This window comes from Oncorhynchus masou, chromosome 9, assembly GCF_036934945.1.
Source record: "Oncorhynchus masou masou isolate Uvic2021 chromosome 9, UVic_Omas_1.1, whole genome shotgun sequence".
NCBI classification, from domain to species: Eukaryota; Metazoa; Chordata; class Actinopteri; order Salmoniformes; family Salmonidae; genus Oncorhynchus; species Oncorhynchus masou.
This window is the reverse complement of record NC_088220.1, coordinates 78,980,000-79,001,735: the sequence shown is the minus strand read 5'-3', so window position 1 is coordinate 79,001,735 and position 21,736 is coordinate 78,980,000. Positions and strand designations below refer to the sequence as shown.

At 48.0% G+C, this 21,736-nt stretch overlaps 1 protein-coding gene across 1 annotated transcript in view; it reads left to right on the top strand.

Moving 5' to 3' along the window:
- Nucleotides 1–21,736, top strand: part of dync2h1 (dynein cytoplasmic 2 heavy chain 1) — a 290,615-nt gene that overhangs the window by 202,232 nt on the left and 66,647 nt on the right. Inside the window, 2 exon segments of the mRNA XM_064972741.1 lie at nucleotides 12,491–12,787; nucleotides 12,922–13,026. Of these exon segments, the coding sequence (XP_064828813.1) occupies nucleotides 12,491–12,787; nucleotides 12,922–13,026 (402 nt within the window).

The window sequence follows — 21,736 nt, the reverse complement described above, 5'->3', positions numbered from 1 at the left end:
AATTGAATTTTGTCATCGTAATGTTAGCAACACCTCCACCTTTGCGGGATGCACGGGGGATATGGTCACTAGTGTAACCAGGAGGAGAAGCCTAATTTAACACAGAAAATTCATCAGGCTTAAACCATGTTTCAGTCAGACCAATCACATCAAGATTATGATCAGTGATCAGTTCATTGACTATAACTGCCTTGGAAGTGAGGGATCTAACATTAAGTAGCCCTATTTTGAGATGTGACAATCTCTTTCAATAATGACAGGAATGGAGGAGGTCTTTTATTCCAGTGAGATTGCTAAGGCGATCACCGCCATGTTTCATCATGCCCTGGGACTGTTGTGGCCCACTAGAGCAGCCCCACTGATGTGTGTTTACAGTGTGTGTACTACCTGACCCTTTTTAAACATGCTCTTTGTGTCTCTATGGTCTCTGCAGACACACAGCCATCAGCAGAGCCTGGGAATGTTGTCTGTGTGCTCATAGAGGACACTAGCGTGCTTCTACTCTCTGTGTGCTCATAAAGAACACTAGCGTGCTTCTACTCTCTGTGTGCTCATAAAGAACACTAGCGTGCTTCTACTCTCTGTGTGCTCATAGAGGACACTAGCGTGCTTCTACTCTCTGTGTGCTCATAAAGAACACTAGCGTGCTTCTACTCTCTGTGTGCTCATAAAGAACACTAGCGTGCTTCTACTCTCTGTGTGCTCATAAAGAACACTAGCGTGCTTCTACTCTCTGTGTGTTCATAAAGAACACATAAAGAACACTAGCGTGCTTCTACTCTCTGTGTGCTCATAAAGAACACTAGCGTGCTTCTACTCTCTGTGTGCTCATAAAGAACACTAGCGTGCTTCTACTCTCTGTGTGCTCATAAAGAACACTAGCGTGCTTCTACTCTCTGTGTGCTCATAAAGAACACTAGCGTGCTTCTACTCTCTGTGTGCTCATAAAGAACACTAGCGTGCTTCTACTCTCTGTGTGCTAAAGAACACATAAAGAACACTAGCGTGCTTCTACTCTCTGTGTGCTCATAAAGAACACTAGCATGCTTCTACTCTCCAGTCTACAGGGAGATGCTGCCCTCTCACTGCCCTCTCACTGCTCCACTGTACTCTGTAGCAGCTTTACCAGCTACAGCATGTTAACAGCAGCAGGACAGGACCTCAGGACCAGCACACTCAGGACCAACACACTCAGGACCAGCACACTCAGGGCCAGCACACTCAGGACCTGCACACTCAGGAGCACACTCAGGACCAGCACACTCAGGCACACTCAGGGCCAGCACACTCAGGACCAGCACACTCAGGGCCTCAGGGCAGGGCCAGCACACAGGACCTCAGCACACTCAGGACCAGCACACTCAGGGCCAGCACACTCAGGACCTGCACACTCAGGACCTGCACACTCAGGACCTGCACACTCAGGGCCAGCACACTCAGGGACCTGCACACACTCAGGACCTGCACACTCAGGACCAGGACTCAGGACCTGCACACCAGGCACACTGCACACTCAGGACCTGCACACCAGGACCTGCACACTCAGGACCAACACACTCAGGGCCAGCACACTCAGGGCCAGCACACTCAGGGCCAGCACACTCAGGGCCAGCACACTCAGGGCCAGCACACTCAGGGCCAGCACACTCAGGGCCAGCACACTCAGGGCCAGCACACTCAGGACCAGGGGCTGCCTCATTCACAACCCCCCCATGCTGGCTAATATACAGTTAACCACACACCTACTCATAGCTGAAGTGTTCCCACGTACACACATACTGTACTTGCCTACACGGCAGGACTAAAAGCACTATGGAGAGCCAAGATGACACAGGTGTTTCAGTGATGGATATTATTAGGTTGCGTGGATTTATACCTGTCGGGGACTGAACACATAATTAACACACCAATTAAATACACCGACATGAGAAGGAACCAGGGATCCATCCAGAGTTCTTAATTAAATTCTCCCTCTCCCTATCTCTCTGCTACCTCTTTTTCTCACGTCACTCTTCATTCCACTGCTGTCTCTCTCTCTCTTTCTCTCTCTCTCTCTCTGTCTCTCTCTGTCTCTGTCTCTCTCTGTCTCTCTCTGTCTCTCTCTGTCTTTCTCTCTTTCTCTCTCTCTCGCTCTCTCTCTCTCTCTCTGTCTCTGTCTCTGTCTCTCTCTGTCTCTGTCTCTCTCTGTCTCTCGCTCTCTTTCTCTTTCTCTCTCTCTCTCTATTTCTCTCTCTATTTCTGTCTCTCTCTCTCTCTATTTCTCTCTGTCTCTGTTTCTCTCTGTCTCTGTTTCTCTGTCTCTTTCTCTCTGTGTGTGTAATATTAGAGAGGTTAATTAGTCTATCATACTGGAACATGATCAGACTAATTACTAATCCTCTCACACACGCCACAGCCTCATCCCCAGCTTCACCCACAGCCTCATCCCCAGCTTCACCCACAGCCTCATCCCCAGCTTCACCCACAGCCTCATCCCCAGCTTCACCCACAGCCTCACCCACAGCCTCACCCACAGCCTCATCCCCAGCCTCACCCACAGCCTCACCCACAGCCTCACCCACAGCCTCATCCCCAGCCTCATCCACAGCCTCATCCCCAGCCTCATCCCCAGCCTCATCCCCAGCCTCACCCACAGCCTCACCCACAGCCTCATCCACCGCCTCATCCCCAGCCTCACCCACAGCCTCACCCACAGCCTCATCCCCAGCCTCATCCACAGCCTCATCCCCAGCCTCATCCACAGCCTCACCCCCAGCCTCACCCACAGCCTCATCCCCGGCCTCACCCATATCCTCGTCCACGGCCTCTCCCCCAGACTCGTCGACAGACAGAGGGAGGGAGAGAGACGGACAGAGGGAGGAGAGAGACGGACGGACGGACAGAGGGAGGGAGGGAGACGGACAGAGGGAGGGAGGGAGACGGACAGGGGGGAGGGAGAGAGACGGACAGAGGGAGGGAGGGAGAGAGACGGACAGAGGGAGGGAGGGAGAGAGACGGACAGAGGGAGGGAGGGAGAGAGACGGACAGAGGGAGGGAGGGAGAGAGACGGACAGAGGGAGGGAGGGAGAGAGACGGAGGACAGAGGGAGGGAGGGAGGAGACGGACAGAGGGAGGGAGGGGAGAGACGGACAGAGGGAGGGAGGGAGGGAGAGAGACGGACAGAGGGAGGGAGGGAGGGAGAGAGACGAGACAGAGGGAAGGAGGGAGGGGGAGAGAGACGGACAGAGGGATGGAGGAGAGGAGACAGAGGGGGGAGAGAGACGGACGGAGGGAGGGAGGGAGACGGACGGAGGGAGGGATGGAGGGAGGGAGGGGGACTGAGGGAGACAGGACGGACGGAGGGAGGGAGACTGCGGGAGGGACGGAGAGAGGGAGACTGGGAGGGAGGTTGGGATGAGAATAGAAGCTTTTTTATTGTCTACTAACCTCTATGTTAAATAGCACTGTGTTTGGTTCCTTGTTATTTTGACCTCGCTCTCATCAGCCATGTGCTTGTGCAGAAGAATGGAACGTGTGTGTGTGGGTGTGTGTGGGGTGTGTGTGTGGTTTTATGTGTGGTGTGCAGTTGGAGTGGGGTGGTGTGGATACAGCAGCAGAAGGGCATCATTACTGTTACTGAGAGATAGAGACCTAAGTACACAAGAGGATGAGAGCTCAATCAAGAATGGTATTCACACACACACACACACACACACACACACACACACACACACACACTGGACTGTAGTGTGAGCCTAACCCCTTGCCATCTCAATCAGAGGACAGTGGCTATAACTGCAGAGTGGAGATCACTGAGGCAAGACGACCACATCAACTAACACTGGTGACACACACACACATTAATTTCCATCCACACAGACGGGGCTTGTACCATGTTAATGCTCATCAGTCTCCTCACAGACGGGGCTTGTACCATGTTAATGCTCATCAGTCTCCTCACAGACGGGGCTTGTACCATGTTAATGCTCATCAGTCTCCTCACAGACGGGGCTTGTACCATGTTAATGCTCATCAGTCTCCTCACAGACGGGGCTTGTACCATGTTAATGCTCATCAGTCTCCTCACAGACGGGGCTTGTACCATGTTAATGCTCATCAGTCTCGTCACAGACGGGGCTTGTACCATGTTAATGCTCATCAGTCTCCTCACAGACGGGGCTTGTACCATGTTAATGCTCATCAGTCTCCTCACAGACGGGGCTTGTACCATGTTAATGCTCATCAGTCTCCTCACAGACGGGGCTTGTACCATGTTAATGCTCATCAGTCTCCTCACAGACGGGGCTTGTACCATGTTAATTCTCATCAGTCTCCTCACAGACGGGGCTTGTACCATGTTAATGCTCATCAGTCTCCTCACAGACGGGGCTTGTACCATGTTAATCTCATCAGTCTCCTCACAGACGGGGCTTGTACCATGTTAATGCTCATCAGTCTCCTCACAGACGGGGCTTGTACCATGTTAATTCTCATCAGTCTCCTCACAGACGGGGCTTGTACCATGTTAATGCTCATCAGTCTCCTCACAGACGGGGCTTGTACCATGTTAATGCTCATCAGTCTCCTCACAGACGGGGCTTGTACCATGTTAATGCTCATCAGTCTCCTCACAGACGGGGCTTGTACCATGTTAATGCTCATCAGTCTCGTCACATCGGGGCTTGTACCATGTTAATGCTCATCAGTCTCCTCACAGACGGGGCTTGTACCATGTTAATGCTCATCAGTCTCCTCACAGACGGGGCTTGTACCATGTTAATGCTCATCAGTCTCCTCACAGACGGGGCTTGTACCATGTTAATGCTCATCAGTCTCCTCACAGACGGGGCTTGTACCATGTTAATGCTCATCAGTCTCCTCACAGACGGGGCTTGTACCATGTTAATTCTCATCAGTCTCCTCACAGACGGGGCTTGTACCATGTTAATGCTCATCAGTCTCCTCACAGACGGGGCTTGTACCATGTTAATGCTCATCAGTCTCCTCACAGACGGGGCTTGTACCATGTTAATGCTCATCAGTCTCCTCACAGACGGGGCTTGTACCATGTTAATGCTCATCAGTCTCCTCACAGACGGGGCTTGTACCATGTTAATGCTCATCAGTCTCCTCACAGACGGGGCTTGTACCATGTTAATGCTCATCAGTCTCGTCACATCGGGGCTTGTACCATGTTAATGCTCATCAGTCTCCTCACAGACGGGGCTTGTACCATGTTAATGCTCATCAGTCTCCTCACAGACGGGGCTTGTACCATGTTAATGCTCATCAGTCTCCTCACAGACGGGGCTTGTACCATGTTAATGCGCATCAGTCTCCTCACAGACGGGGCTTGTACCATGTTAATGCTCATCAGTCTCCTCACAGACGGGGCTTGTACCATGTTAATTCTCATCAGTCTCCTCACAGACGGGGCTTGTACCATGTTAATGCTCATCAGTCTCCTCACAGACGGGGCTTGTACCATGTTAATTCTCATCAGTCTCCTCACAGACGGGGCTTGTACCATGTTAATGCTCATCAGTCTCCTCACAGACGGGGCTTGTACCATGTTAATGCTCATCAGTCTCCTCACAGAAGAGTTTCAGTCAGACATGGTTTCACAGATGTATTTAATCAGCACCACTTTCCCTCCCTGTTTTTTGCACTGAAGAAGGTGTGTGCATTTGCCTATATTGTCCCATCATGTGGCTGATTTGATATAGGATTTTCCATCCATCAATAACCCCTCAGTAGGTTAACACACAGCGACACATAACTCTGAATAACAATGAAGGCAATGATCCTGATATGAATATCACATTAACATTCCCTGTAGGGATCTGCGTGTTGGGGGTGAGTCAGGGTTATTTTGGCTGAGTGGTGAAGATGATGCATCTCGCCACACATCTTAACTGTATCAGAGTCTGACTACACATAGAACCGTACAGTGTGCTGATATCACACTGTCTGGTCCCACAGGCTCCCACATCTCACTGTCTCTGGTCCCACAGGCTCCCACATCACACTGTCTCTGGTCCCACAGGCTCCCACATCACACTATATCTGGTCCCACATACTCCCACATCACACTATATCTGGTCCCACAGGCTCCCACATCTCACTGTCTCTGGTCCCACATACTCCCACATCACACTATATCTGGTCCCACAGGGTCCCACATCACACTATAGCTGGTCCCACATACTCCCACATCTCACTGTCTCTGGTCCCACATACTCCCACATCACATTATATCTGGTCCCACAGGCTCCCACATCACACTATAGCTGGTCCCACATACTCCCACATCACACTATATCTGGTCCCACATACTCCCACATCACACTGTCTCTGGTCCCACAGGCTTCCACATCACACTGTCCCACAGGCTCCCACATCACACTATATCTGGTCCCACAGTCTCCCACATCACACTATATCTGGTCCCACAGGCTCCCACATCACACTATATCTGGTCCCACAGGCTCCCACATCACACTATATCTGGTCCCACATACTCCCACATCACACTATATCTGGTCCCACATACTCCCACATCACACTGTCTCTGGTCCCACAGTCTCCCACATCACACTGTCTCTGGTCCCACAGTCTCCCACATCACACTATATCTGGTCCCACATACTCCCACATCACACTATATCTGGTCCCACAGGCTCCCACATCACACTATATCTGGTCCCACATACTCCCACATCACACTATATCTGGTCCCACATACTCCCACATCACACTGTCTCTGGTCCCACAGTCTCCCACATCACACTGTCTCTGGTCCCACAGTCTCCCACATTACACTATATCTGGTCCCACATACTCCCACATCACACTATATCTGGTCCCACAGGCTCCCACATCACACTATATCTGGTCCCACATACTCCCACATCACACTATATCTGGTCCCACATACTCCCACATCACACTGTCTCTGGTCCCACAGTCTCCAACATCACACTATATCTGGTCCCACAGGCTCCCACATCACACTATAGCTGGTCCCACATACTCCCACATCACACTATATCTGGTCCCACATACTCCCACATCACACTGTCTCTGGTCCCACAGTCTCCAACATCACACTATATCTGGTCCCACAGGCTCCCACATCACACTATAGCTGGTCCCACATACTCCCACATCACACTATATCTGGTCCCACATACTCCCACATCACACTGTCTCTGGTCCCACAGGCTTCCACATCACACTGTCCCACAGGCTCCCACATTACATTTACATTTAAGTCATTTAGCAGACGCTCTTATCCAGAGCGACTTACAAATTGGTGAATTCACCTTCGGACATCCAGTGGAACAGCCACTTTACAATAGTGCATCTAAATCATTTAAGGGGGGGTGAGAAGGATTACTTTATCCTATCCGAGGTATTCCTTGAAGAGGTGGGGTTTCAGGTGTCTCCGGAAGGTGGTGATTGACTCCGCTGTCCTGGCGTCGTGAGGGAGTTTGTTCCACCATTGGGGGGCCAGAGCAGCGAACAGTTTTGACTGGGCTGAGCGGGAACTGTACTTCCTCAGTGGTAGGGAGGCGAGCAGGCCAGAGGTGGATGAACGCAGTGCCCTTGTTTGGGTGTAGGGCCTGATCAGAGCCTGGAGGTACTGCGGTGCCGTTCCCCTCACAGCTCCGTAGGCAAGCACCATGGTCTTGTAGCGGATGCGAGCTTCAACTGGAAGCCAGTGGAGAGAGCGGAGGAGCGGGGTGACGTGAGAGAACTTGGGAAGGTTGAACACCAGACGGGCTGCGGCGTTCTGGATGAGTTGTAGGGGTTTAATGGCACAGGCAGGGAGCCCAGCCAACAGCGAGTTGCAGTAATCCAGACGGGAGATGACAAGTGCCTGGATTAGGACCTGCGCCGCTTCCTGTGTGAGGCAAGGTCGTACTCTGCGGATGTTGTAGAGCATGAACCTACAGGAACGGGCCACCGCCTTGATGTTAGTTGAGAACGACAGGGTGTTGTCCAGGATCACGCCAAGGTTCTTAGCGCTCTGGGAGGAGGACACAATGGAGTTGTCAACCGTGATGGCGAGATCATGGAACGGGCAGTCCTTCCCCGGGAGGAAGAGCAGCTCCGTCTTGCCGAGGTTCAGCTTGAGGTGGTGATCCGTCATCCACACTGATATGTCTGCCAGACATGCAGAGATGTGATTCGCCACCTGGTCATCAGAAGGGGGAAAGGAGAAGATTAATTGTGTGTCGTCTGCATAGCAATGATAGGAGAGACCATGTGAGGTTATGACAGAGCCAAGTGACTTGGTGTATAGCGAGAATAGGAGAGGGCCTAGAACAGAGCCCTGGGGGACACCAGTGGTGAGAGCGCGTGGCGAGGAGACAGATTCTCGCCACGCCACCTGGTAGGAGCGACCTGTCAGGTAGGACGCAATCCAAGCGTGGGCCGCGCCGGAGATGCCCAACTCGGAGAGGGTGGAGAGGAGGATCTGATGGTTCACAGTATCGAAGGCAGCCGATAGGTCTAGAAGGATGAGAGCAGAGGAGAGAGAGTTAGCTTTAGCAGTGCGGAGCGCCTCCGTGATACAGAGAAGAGCAGTCTCAGTTGAATGACTAGTCTTGAAACCTGACTGATTTGGATCAAGAAGGTCATTCTGAGAGAGATAGCGGGAGAGCTGGCCAAGGACGGCACGTTCGAGAGTTTTGGAGAGAAAAGAAAGAAGGGATACTGGTCTGTAGTTGTTGACATCGGAGGGATCGAGTGTAGGTTTTTTCAGAAGGGGTGCAACTCTCGCTCTCTTGAAGACGGAAGGGACGTAGCCAGCGGTCAGGGATGAGTTGATGAGCGAGGTGAGGTAAGGGAGAAGGTCTCCGGAAATGGTCTGGAGAAGAGAGGAGGGGATAGGGTCAAGCGGGCAGGTTGTTGGGCGGCCGGCCGTCACAAGAAGCGAGATTTCATCTGGAGAGAGAGGGGAGAAAGAGGGCAGAGCACAGGGTAGGGCAGTGTGAGCAGAACCAGCGGTGTCGTTTGACTTAGCAAACGAGGATCGGATGTTGTCGACCTTCTTTTCAAAATGGTTGACGAAGTCATCTGCAGAGAGGGGGAGGGGGGATTCAGGAGGGAGGAGAAGGTGGCAAAGAGCTTCCTAGGGTTAGAGGCAGATGCTTGGAATTTAGAGTGGTAGAAAGTGGCTTTCGCAGCAGAGACAGAGGAGGAAAATGTAGAGAGGAGGGAGTGAAAGGATGCCAGGTCCGCAGGGAGGCGAGTTTTCCTCCATTTCCGCTCGGCTGCCCGGAGCACTGTTCTGTGAGCTCGCAATGAGTCGTCGAGCCACGGAGCGGGAGGGGAGGACCGAGCCGGCCTGGAGGATAGGGGACATAGAGAGTCAAAGGATGCAGAAAGGGAAGAGAGGAGGGTTGAGGAGGCAGAATCAGGAGATAGGTTGGAGAAGGTATGAGCAGAGGGAAGAGATGATAGGATGGAAGAGGAGAGAGTAGCGGGGGAGAGAGAGCGAAGGTTGGGACGGCGCGATACCATCCGAGTAGGGGCAGTGTGGGAAGTGTTGGATGAGAGCGAGAGGGAAAAGGATACAAGGTAGTGGTCAGAGACTTGGAGGGGAGTTGCAATGAGGTTAGTGGAAGAACAGCATCTAGTAAAGATGAGGTCGAGCGTATTGCCTGCCTTGTGAGTAGGGGGAAGGTGAGAGGGTGAGGTCAAAAGAGGAGAGGAGTGGAAAGAAGGAGGCAGAGAGGAATGAGTCAAAGGTAGACGTGGGGAGGTTAAAGTCGCCCAGGACTGTGAGAGGTGAGCCGTCCTCAGGAAAGGAGCTTATCAAGGCATCAAGCTCATTGATGAACTCTCCGAGGGAACCTGGAGGGCGATAAATGATAAGGATGTTAAGCTTGAAAGGGCTGGTAACTGTGACAGCATGGAATTCAAAGGAGGCGATAGACAGATGGGTAAGGGGAGAAAGAGAGAATGACCACTTGGGAGAGATGAGGATCCCGGTGCCACCACCCCGCTGACCAGAAGCTCTCGGGGTGTGCGAGAACACGTGGGCGGACGAAGAGAGAGCAGTGGGAGTAGCAGTGTTATCTGTGGTGATCCATGTTTCCGTCAGTGCCAAGAAGTCGAGGGACTGGAGGGAGGCATAGGCTGAGATGAACTCTGCCTTGTTGGCCGCAGATCGGCAGTTCCAGAGGCTACCGGAGACCTGGAACTCCACGTGGGTCGTGCGCGCTGGGACCACCAGATTAGGGTGGCCGCGGCCACGCGGTGTGGAGCGTTTGTATGGTCTGTGCAGAGAGGAGAGAACAGGGATAGATAGACACATAGTTGACAGGCTACAGAAGAGGCTACGCTAATGCAAAGGAGATTGGAATGACAAGTGGACTACACGTCTCGAATGTTCAGAAAGTTAAGCTTACGTAGCAAGAATCTTATTGACTAAAATGATTGAAATGATACAGTACTGCTGGAGTAGGCTAGCTGGCAGTGGCTGCGTTGTTGACACGACACTAATCAAGTCGTTCCGTCGAGTGTAATAGTTTCTACAGTGCTGCTATTCGGGGGCTAGCTGGCTAGCTAGCAGTGTTGATTACGTTACGTTACGTTAAAAGAACGACAATAGCTGGCTAGCTAACCTAGAAAATCGCTCTAGACTACACAATTGTCTTAGATACAAAGACGGCTATGTAGCTAGCTAGCTACGATCAAACAAATCAAACCGTTGTACTGTAATGAAGTGAAATGAAGATGTGATACTACCTGTGGAGCGAAGCGGAATGTTGACCGGGTTGTTGAAGTTAATTCGGTAGACGTTGGCTAGCTGTTGGCTAGCTAGCTAGCAGTGTCTCTTACGTTAAGGACGACAAATAGCTGGCTAGCTAACCTCGGTAAATTAAGATAATCACTCTAAGTCTACACACTCTAAACTACACAATTATCTTGGATACGAAGACAGCAAAGACAACTATGTAGCTAGCTAACACTACACTAATCGAGTCGTTCAGTTGAGTGTAATAGTTTCTACAGTGCTAGTAGACGGTAGACGTTAGCTAGCTGCTGGGCAGATAGCAGTGTAGACTACGTTAGGACGACGAAATACGATAATTACGCAATTATCTTTGATACAAAGACGGCTATGTAGCTAGCTAAGAAGAAATTGCTAAGATTAGACAAATCAAACCGTTGTACTATAATGAAATGTAATGGAAATGTAGTGAAAAGTTATACTACCTGCGGACCGAAGTGTAGATGCGACCGCTCGCTCCAACAGTCTCCCACAGTCTCCCACATCACACTATATCTGGTCCCACATACTCCCACATTACACTATATCTGGTCCCACATACTCCCACATTACACTATATCTGGTCCCACATACTCCCACATCACACTGTCTCTGGTCCCACAGGCTCCCACATCACACTATATCTGGTCCCACAGGCTCCCACATCACACTATATCTGGTCCCACAGGCTCCCACATCACACTGTCTCTGGTCCCACAGGCTCCCACATCACACTATATCTGGTCCCACATACTCCCACATCACACTATATCTGGTCCCACAGGCTCCCACATCACACTATAGCTGGTCCCACATACTCACACATCACACTATATCTGGTCCCACATACTCCCACATCACACTATATCTGGTCCCACAGGCTCCCACGTCACACTATAGCTGTTCCCACAGTCTCCCACATCACACGATATCTGGTCCCACAGTCTCCCACATCACACTATATCTGGTCCCACAGGCTCCCACATCACACTATAGCTGGTCCCACAGGCTCCCACATCTCACTGTCTCTGGTCCCACAGGCTCATGCATCCCATATCACACACGGATGTTTTCAGCTGCTAGACTAGCATGATATGGCTGTTTAATACTGATCTGAATACTGATGCTGGCTCTGTCAATTAGACTGGTGGAGTATGGAGCTTTGAGGACCCCTCCAGGCGAGGGTTTAAATAGTGTCCTCTCTCCTCGTGTCTGAATGCCATTCACCTTCTGCAGTACACACTGACTGTGTATGCTACTTCATGTTCCTTTCAGATGCTACTTCATGTTCCTTTCAGATGCTACTTCATGTTCCTTTCAGATGCTACTTCATGTTCCTTTCAGATGCTACTTCATGTTCCTTTCAGATGCTACTTCATGTTCCTTTCAGATGCTACTTCATGTTCCTTTCAGATGCTACTTCATGTTCCTTTCAGATGCTACTTCATGTTGATGCCTGAAGTGCCACTGCAGTGTCTCAGCAAGGTGACAGTTATCTTGGATACAGAGGCTGAGTTTATTCCTGACAGTCGCTCTATTTGGTTTCTGTCATGTTCTCTCTCGTCTCGAGTTCTAATGTTCTGTTCTCTGGGGATGAACTAAGTCTTAATGTTCTGTTCTCTGGTTCTAGGGATGGACTCAGTTTTAATGTTCTGTTCTAGGGATGGACTAAGTTTTCATGTTTTCATGACTATATCTCTGTCTGGTTCTAATGTTCTGTTCTAGGGATGGACTAAATTCTATGAGTTCTCTCTGTCTGATCTGCGGGCTGGCTTTGAGATCATCGACCGTCTGTTTGATGGTGGTAAGGTGTTCCAGTGGGAGTTTGTCCATGGTCTGTTGGAGAATGCCATCTATGGAGGCAGGATAGACAACCCATGTGACCTGAAGATCCTCCGCTCCTACCTGGAGCAGTTCTTCTCCTCACGCCTCCTCTCTGCCTCAGCCAATCACAACCAACGCAGCAAGAGAGGCCACACCTTCCCCTCTCAGATCAGCCTGCCCAACTCCTGCTCCATACTGGTGAGACTATACAGACACAAACACACACACACACACACACACACACACACACACACACACACACACACACACACACACACACACACACACACACACCATCCCTGTCAGTCGTTTAACTCTGTTTGTGTGTTCAGGACTATCGTGGTGTGATAGAGAATCTTCCAGAAGACGACCGGCCAGCGTTTTTCGGCCTGCCTGCCAACATTGAACGCTCCTCGCAGAGAATCATCAGTTCTCAGGTCACCTACCGCTCACACATATGCAACCGTATACACACACACACACACACACACACACACAGAAATGGTCAGCTCTCAAGTCGGGTTAACACACTAGCACACACACACACACACATACACACACAGAAATGATCAGCTCTCAAGTGGGGTTAACACACCAGTACGCACACACACACACACACATTCTGACACACAGAGGGTGCACCTGTGTCCCATAAGAAGAGGATAGGGCCTCTCCCCTGCCCTCATGCCCTTTGACCCCACTGGCAGGCTTCTGTTTTCCACAGGAAAGCTACCACTCACACCCTCTCCTCCCAAAGTTTATTTGGCTGCTACACACACCTCATCCTCCCTCAGTTCTCTCTGCCTCAGACCTGTCTGCTGTTTGGAATGTCCCTCATCAGCACATTATCTCCCTGTACCTCTAACCCTGGATATCTAAACAGTCACACAGGTCCTCGGACTCGAACACAACACACTCAATCACCCCTACTCTCCCACACTCATGCACTCTCTCACACAGCCAAGGCCAGACGGACAGGCCAGGCTACTGGAGAGAGGGGGCCTCATACAGGTCTGGAGGAAGAAAGGAGAGGCTTTATAAACTGACAAATAAAATACTCAGTCAAATTCACATCACTCATGCTGGTGGAGTTGGCTGACGCGGCAGCCATATTGTGTCCAGCACTGTGTTCCGCATGGCAGCCATTTTGGTCTGTCACTGTGATCTCTGCCTGTCAGCAGGGGCTGTTTGAGGGGCAATTAAAGGCCTAATTACTCAGCCAATTAAAGAGATGATTGCTCTCCCAGATTGAGAGGGGAAATTGCTGTATGACACGGCACTTATTGCTGCTAAATCTGGAGCCGTGTGTTATTGGCTAATTCACCACCTCTTCCTCTGAGCACTAAAGTAGAATTATTGCTGCTTTGGCTCTGATTTGCTTCTCTGTATCACTCGCTTTCTCTCTCTCCTTCTCTCCATTTCTCTTTCTCCCTCTCTCCATTTATCTCTCTCCCTCTCTCCATTTCGCTTTCCCTCTCTCCATTTCTCTCCCTCTCTCCATTTCTCTCCATTTTTCTCTCTCTCTCTCTCCGTTTCTCTCTCTCCATTTCTCTCTCTCCGTTTCTCTCTCCCTCTCTCCATTTCTTTCTCACCATTTCTCTCTCTCCCGCTCTCCATCTCTCTCCCGCTCTCCATCTCTCTCACTCCATTTCTCTCTCTCACTCCATTTCTCTCTCTCTCTCTCTCAATTTCTCTCTCACTCCATTTCTCTCTCTCTCAATTTCTCTCTTAACCTTTTTCCGTTTCTCTCTCTCCCTTTTTCCATTTATCTCACTCTGATGTGCCTCTAATTCATGGACGTTAGGGCTTGTGCAATCACACTTCACTATGGATTGCTTATTTGGATTGTAATTTTGTTCAATATTTCATTTGATTCTATGGCTTTGTTATTTCTGCGCCTCCATCTGTCTGTCTGGCGTTGACACGTGTAGAACTGGAGATATTTAAGCAGTAAAGGCCCGAGGGCGTGTGGTATTTTGCCAGGGCTCCGCGTTGCGTTATTAGTCAGTCGTTTATTAGTCAGCATTATTGCTTAAGTATAATGCTTCCATCTCCAGTTCTACAGAAAAGACTAAAAAATGTAACCTGTTCCTAATAAATAGTTGACGGATTGCGGCATGACGATATTTCGCAATTGATGTGAATGGCGTCATTAAAAACACGTGCTTGTATTAATGAATAAAAGAAAACGGATTTGGTGTAAAACACCCTTAAGGTTCAATGAGGTGACATATTGTAACTGTTTGTGCAGATAGTGTTGTAGGTCCCAGGGCAGATCTACAGTAAAGTGACTAGAGTAGAGATATGATTCAGTCTAACAGTGAGAATCACACCTCCTGCCCTCCCTCCCTCCCTTCCCTGCACTCCTCTTCTCTGATGACTCATCATCCGGTATCAACACTGGATGGAGAGAGGAGAGCGAGATGGAAGAAAAGAGAGAATCTGTGTTTTGTAGTGTTCTGTGAAAGTGTGTCCCTGCTTTGGGCTATTTACATAAATCACTGCTTCACCATTATCACCACAGAAAATATATTACAGTCATCATTCACTCTCTCTCTTTAGGATCCCTCTGTGCTGCTACACATGCAATTTCCTGGTAAATGTCCTCAGTGTGACTATTGTGTTGGCAGCCTGTCGTCCTCCAGCTGGACCCAGGGGTGGAGGCTGTTGTTGTTGCAAACACCGGCTGATGTAACCTACAGAAATGCATCCCACAGACACAGGCACACACATATATATACACACACACACACACACACACACACACATACACACACACACACACACACACACACACACACACACACACACACACACACACACACACACACACAGGCACACACACAGGCACACACACATGCACACACACATGCACACACACACACACACACACACACACACAGACACACACACACAGACACTCTAATGGAGAAGTTTGGCACCAAGCAGCAGGGAGCCTGATGAACTTTCCTAACCGTGTGGCGTTTTGCAAAGAGCCGAACCAGACCAGCACTGGAACAACTCATAGAGAGGTGTGTGAGCAGAATATCCTCTATTTACAACTTAAAACACCAAATCATGCACGCAGAGCAGAATTAGGCCGACACCCACTAATTATCCAAATCCAGAAAAGAGATGTTAAATTCTACAACCATCTAAAAGGAAGCGATTCCCAAACCTTCCATAACAAAGCCATCACCTACAGAGAAATTAACCTGGAGAAGAGTCCAAAACAATTAGACCCAAGCAAATCATGAGAAAACAAAAATATTTGTACTTGACAAAATCAAATCAAATGTATTTATAAAGCCCTTCTTACATCAGCTGATGTCTCAAAGTTCTGTACAGAAACCCAGCCTAAAACCCCAAACAGCAAGCAATGAGGAACCAGGCTATAAGGGGTGGCCAGTCCTCTTCTGGCTGTGCCGGGTGGAGATTATTTATTTTATTACTTTATTTCACCTTTATTTAACCAGGTAGGTTAGTTGAGAACACCTTTATTTAACCAGGTAGGCTAGTTGAGAACACCTTTATTTAACCAGGTAGGCTAGTTGAGAACACCTTTATTTAACCAGGTAGGCTATTTGAGAACACCTTTATTTAACCAGGTAGGCTAGTTGAGAACACCTTTATTTAACCAGTTAGGCTAGTTGAGAACACCTTTATTTAACCAGGTAGGCTAGTTGAGAACACCTTTATTTAACCAGGTAGGCTAGTTGAGAACACCTTTATTTAACCAGGTAGGCTAGTTGAGAACACCTTTATTTTCACCAGGTAGGCTAGTTGAGAACACCTTTATTTAACCAGGTAGGCTAGTTGAGAACACCTTTATTTAACCAGGTAGGCTAGTTGAGAACACCTTTATTTTCACCAGGTAGGCTAGTTGAGAACACCTTTATTTTCACCAGGTAGGCTAGTTGAGAACACCTTTATTTTCACCAGGTAGGCTAGTTGAGAACACCTTTATTTAACCAGGTAGGCTAGTTGAGAACACCTTTATTTTCACCAGGTAGGCTAGTTGAGAACACCTTTATTTTCACCAGGTAGGCTTGTTGAGAACACCTTTATTTTCACCAGGTAGGCTAGTTGAGAACACCTTTATTTAACCAGGTAGGCTAGTTGAGAACACCTTTATTTTCACCAGGTAGGCTAGTTGCAACTGCGACCTGGCCAAGATAAAGCAAAGCAGTGTGACACAGACAACAACACAGAGTTACACATGGAGTTAACAATAAGCAAGCCAATAACACAATAAACAAGTCAATGACACTGTCATGTCTTTACTATCATTAACTGAAGACTGATAGTTTTCAGCAAAGATTCTCTGTAATTAGTTACTATGTGATCAACTGATTAATCACGTAACTAATTAACTATGAAATCGGGGAACCAAGGAAAAATATTCAGATTACAAAGTTATCATTTCCTAAAATAACTTTTCAGATATTTTATCTGATCAATTAGTCTTCAAATTAATGAATTATTTACTCACGTTAGTCTCATTCCAAACGTCGTAAATTGTTGGTTATCTGCACGAACCCAGTTTTCACTATGAGTCATCCATACATCAATTGTCTTAAATAATTTATTTATTACTAACTAAGTAATTCACAGAAATGCATAAACAAACAAACAGGGTAAATGTGGTTACATGAAATGATAAGAGAATGTGCCCTAGTGGGCTAAACCGGCATGGCGGCTTGTTAGATAAGAAGAAGTGGGGGTTGACAAAGAAGTCACTACAGAGTGATAATTATAACAATTAAAATGCTAATCCTTTACACATGAACGCTCACTCATTTGGGAACAATTGCAATCAATATATATATTTACGCTCAGTGTGTCGTCTTGATCGCTGTTGAAAAATAAGTCTTTTGTAGAATTGTCAGTCTCTCTCCCTCCCTCTCTCTGTCTTGGTTAGAGGGGATCGTTCAAAGTGACATTCGTTAGAGAATGGATGTTTCGGCGGTTGTCGTTCTTCGCGTTCAATGATTCCGAATTCCTAGCTGCAGACAAGTAATTTGTATCAAAGACTTGTTCTTATTCTGTCGGTATCGATAGTCTAAGACTTTAACCACGTGGTATGGTTAAAAGATTTGTCAACCTTTAGCCATCTCGTAATTGAGGTAAGCTTGGTCTGGTGATAATTTCCCAAAGATGGGTTTTATTCGGAATGGCAGAAAAGGGCTGTCCCAGCATGTCTGATCCTAACTGGCCTCAGGGGCAGTCCATGATGTCTGATCCTATCTGGGCTCAGGGCCGGTCCAGGATGTCTGATCCTATCTGGGCTCAGGGCCGGTCCAGGATGTCTGATCCTAACTGGGCTCAGGGCCGGTCCAAGATGTCTGATCCTAACTGGGCTCAGGGCCGGTCCAAGATGTCTGATCCTAACTGGGCTCAGGGCCGTTCCAAGATGTCTGATCCTAACTGGGCTCAGGGCCGGTCCAAGATGTCTGATCCTAACTGGGCTCAGGGCCGGTCCAAGATGTCTGATCCTAACTGGGCTCAGGGCCGGTCCAGGATGTCTGATCCTAACTGGGCTCAGGGCCGGTCCAAGATGTCTGATCCTAACTGGGCTCAGGGCGGTCCAAGATGTCTGATCCTAACTGGGCTCCAGGATGTCTGATCCTAACTGGGCTCAGGGCCGGTCCAGGATGTCTGATCCTAACTGGGCTCAGGGCCGGTCCAGGATGTCTGATCCTAACTGGGCTCAGGGCCGGTCCAGGATGTCTGATCCTAACTGGGCTCAGGGCCGGTCCAGGATGTCTGATCCTAACTGGGCTCAGGGCCGGTCCAGGATGTCTGATCCTAACTGGGCTCAGGGGCAGTCCAGGATGTCTGATCCTAACTGGGCTCAGGGCCGGTCCAGGATGTCTGATCCTAACTGGGCTCAGGGGCGGTCCAGGATGTCTGATCCTAATTGGGCTCAGGGGCGGTACAGGATGTCTGATCCTAACTGGGCTCACGGTCCAGGATGTCTGATCCTATCTGGGCTCAGGGCGGTCCAGGATGTCTGATCCTAACTGGGCTCAGGGCCGGTCCAGGATGTCTGATCCTAACTGGGCTCAGGGCCGGTCCAGGATGTCTGATCCTAACTGGGCTCAGGGCGGTCCTCTGATTTAGTTCTGACCCTAACTGGGCTCAGGGCCGGTCCAGGATGTCAGGTATTGTATTTTTCTTCATTAAACAGTCCACAATCATAGTACACCATTATACAAACAGTATCATACTCACTCATTCATCTTATACAACAATTAGATGTAAACCTCATATCTGAGGCTATTATATAAACAGCGTTATGGTAATGTGGCCACACCGTCTCTCTTGAGCTTCCCAAGTGGTGCCAAACGGACCAGTTCGTAGCTGGATTCCTCACCAATCTTTTATACTTTCTCCTGGAACATTAAATTTGTTTGTACCTCAAGTTCTGTGAGGTGGAAGGATGTCCTTTGTCTCCATGAAAAACCACAGCAGTCTAGTTGAAGGAGGAAAGGGGGGGTGGTTGCTATACTGAGAGGCCAACGTCATGACAACAGTAGAAAAAATAAAGTCTATATACAGTGTGTGCAAAAGGCATGAGGAGGTAGGCAATAAATAGTCCATAGGAGCGAATAATAGCTGGGAGGAGGTGCACTTGTTCTCCGTGGACTTTACGATGTCCCAAAACTTTCTGGAGTTAGAGCTACATGATGCGAATTTCTGCTTGAAAAAGCTAGCCGTTGCTTTCCTGACTGACTGCGTGTATTGGTCCCTGACATATTGCAGGGACTACTCGATGCTATTGCAGTGCGCCACAGGATGTTTTTGTGCTGGTCGAGGGCAGTCATGTCTGGAGTGAACCAAGGGCTATATCTGTTCTTGGTTCTGCATTTTTTTGAACGGGGCATGCTTATCTAAGATGGTGAGGAAATTACTTTTAAAGAACAACCAGGCATCCTCGACTGACGGGATGAGGTCAATGTCCTTCCAGGATACCCGGGCCAGGTCGATTAGAAAGGCCTGCTCACAGAAGTGTTTTAGGGAGCGTTTGACAGTGATGAGGGGTGGTTGTTTGACTGCGGCTACTGGTGCAAGATTAAGGGCAGGGGCGTGATAGTGGCTATAGCCACTCGGTAGCAGCGGTGATCCGGTGCCAAGGTTCAGAGCTTACGGCAAGAATCCGGTGGAGTAGTGGGTTCTAGCCGTGTTTGGGTGGAGTCCGGGTGGACAACTGAGTAGGCCGGGAGGTGGGCCTCAGGGATAGCTTCAGTACTGGGTAACTCGGTGGGTGCTAGCTAGCTGTGAAGATCAGGAGAATGGTCCAGGGTTTTAGGCAGGAATCCGGCGTTGTAGTGGTGAGACCGTTACTGGTTGGCTGACGAGTGTTATCCAGGCTATAAAAGGGCTGGTACCTGTGAAGAAGGTAAAGGCCGCTAGCAGTGGCCAACAATGACGAAATAGCTTGTAGCTAATTAGCTGGTTAGCTTCTGATGGCTAGGTGGTTCTTGCTATAAGGTCTAGAAATTTAAAATAATAGCGATTCTGTATCACATTATAACAGAACATGGCCAAGATGTTCAAATGTTCATAGATGACCAGCAGGGTCAAATAATAATATGTTTGGTACATTGGAAATAATGTACAAAAAAACAGAGCAAGCTAGAATGATATTTGGCCCTAAACAGAGAGTACACAGTGGCAGAATACCTAACCACTGTGACTTAAGGAAATCTATGTACAGACTCAGAAGGCAGACATGGCTCTCAAGAGAAGACAAGCTCTGTGCTGACTGCTCACTTCCTAACCTCCTGCCAAATGTATGACCATATTAGAGACACATATTTCCCTCAGATTACACAGACCCACAAAGAATTCCAAAACAAATCCAATTTTGATAAACTCCCATATCTACTGGGTGAAATTCCACAGCCATCACAGCAGCTAGATTTGTGACCTGTTGCCACAAGAAAAGGGCCACCAGTGAAGAACAAACACCATTGCAAATATTTCCTGTTTGTACTATTTGCACCTCATTACAACACTGTATATAAAAATAATATGACATTTCACATGTCTTTATTCTTTTGGAACTTTTGCGAGGTTAATGTTTACTGTACGTTTTTTATTTGACTTCTGTTTATTATCAATTTCACTTACATTGGCAATGAGTAAATATGTTTCCCATGCCAATAAAGCCCTTTGAATTGAGTGAGAGCGAGCAATGGGGGAGAGAGAGAGAGCAATGGGGGAGAGAGAGAGAGCAATGGGGGAGAGAGAGCAATGGGGGAGAGAGAGAGAGCAATGGGGGAGAGAGAACGTGCAGAGCTCTGATAACAACAGCTGTGTGTGTGTGTTTCCCTTATGGAGAAATTGTGTGTGTGTCTATGTTAAGATCTATGTATAGTTATGTGTGTAGGTGCTAAGGGCAGTGACAGTAGTGAGGAGCTGTGAGGTGGAACACACTATCACTTCCACAATAACACTATCACTTTTATTTTTTATTTCACCTTTATTTAAACACTTTAGGCCAGTTTGAGAACAAGTTCTCATTAAACAACTCTCACTATCACTAATACTATCACTATCACTAATAATATCACTATCACTAATACTATCACTAATACTATCACTATCACTAATAATATCACTAATACTATCACTATCACTAATACTACTATCACTATCACACTACTATCAGTAATACTATCACTAATACTATCACTAATACTATCACTATCACTAATATATCACTATCACTAATACTATCACTATCACTAATACTATCACTAATATCACTAATACTATCACTAATAAATATCACTAATAATACTATCACTATCACTAATACTATCACTATCACTAATAATATCACTAATACTATCACTATCACTAATACTATCACTAATACTATCACTATCACTAATAATATCACTAATACTATCACTATCACTAATAATATCACTAATACTATCACTATCACTAATACTATCACTATATCACTATCATCACTAATACTATCACTAATACTATCACTAAATCAGTAATACTATCACTAATAATATCACTAATACTATCACTATCACTAATACTATCAGTAATACTATCACTAATAATATCACTAATACTATCACTAATACTATCACTATCACTAATACTATCACTAATACT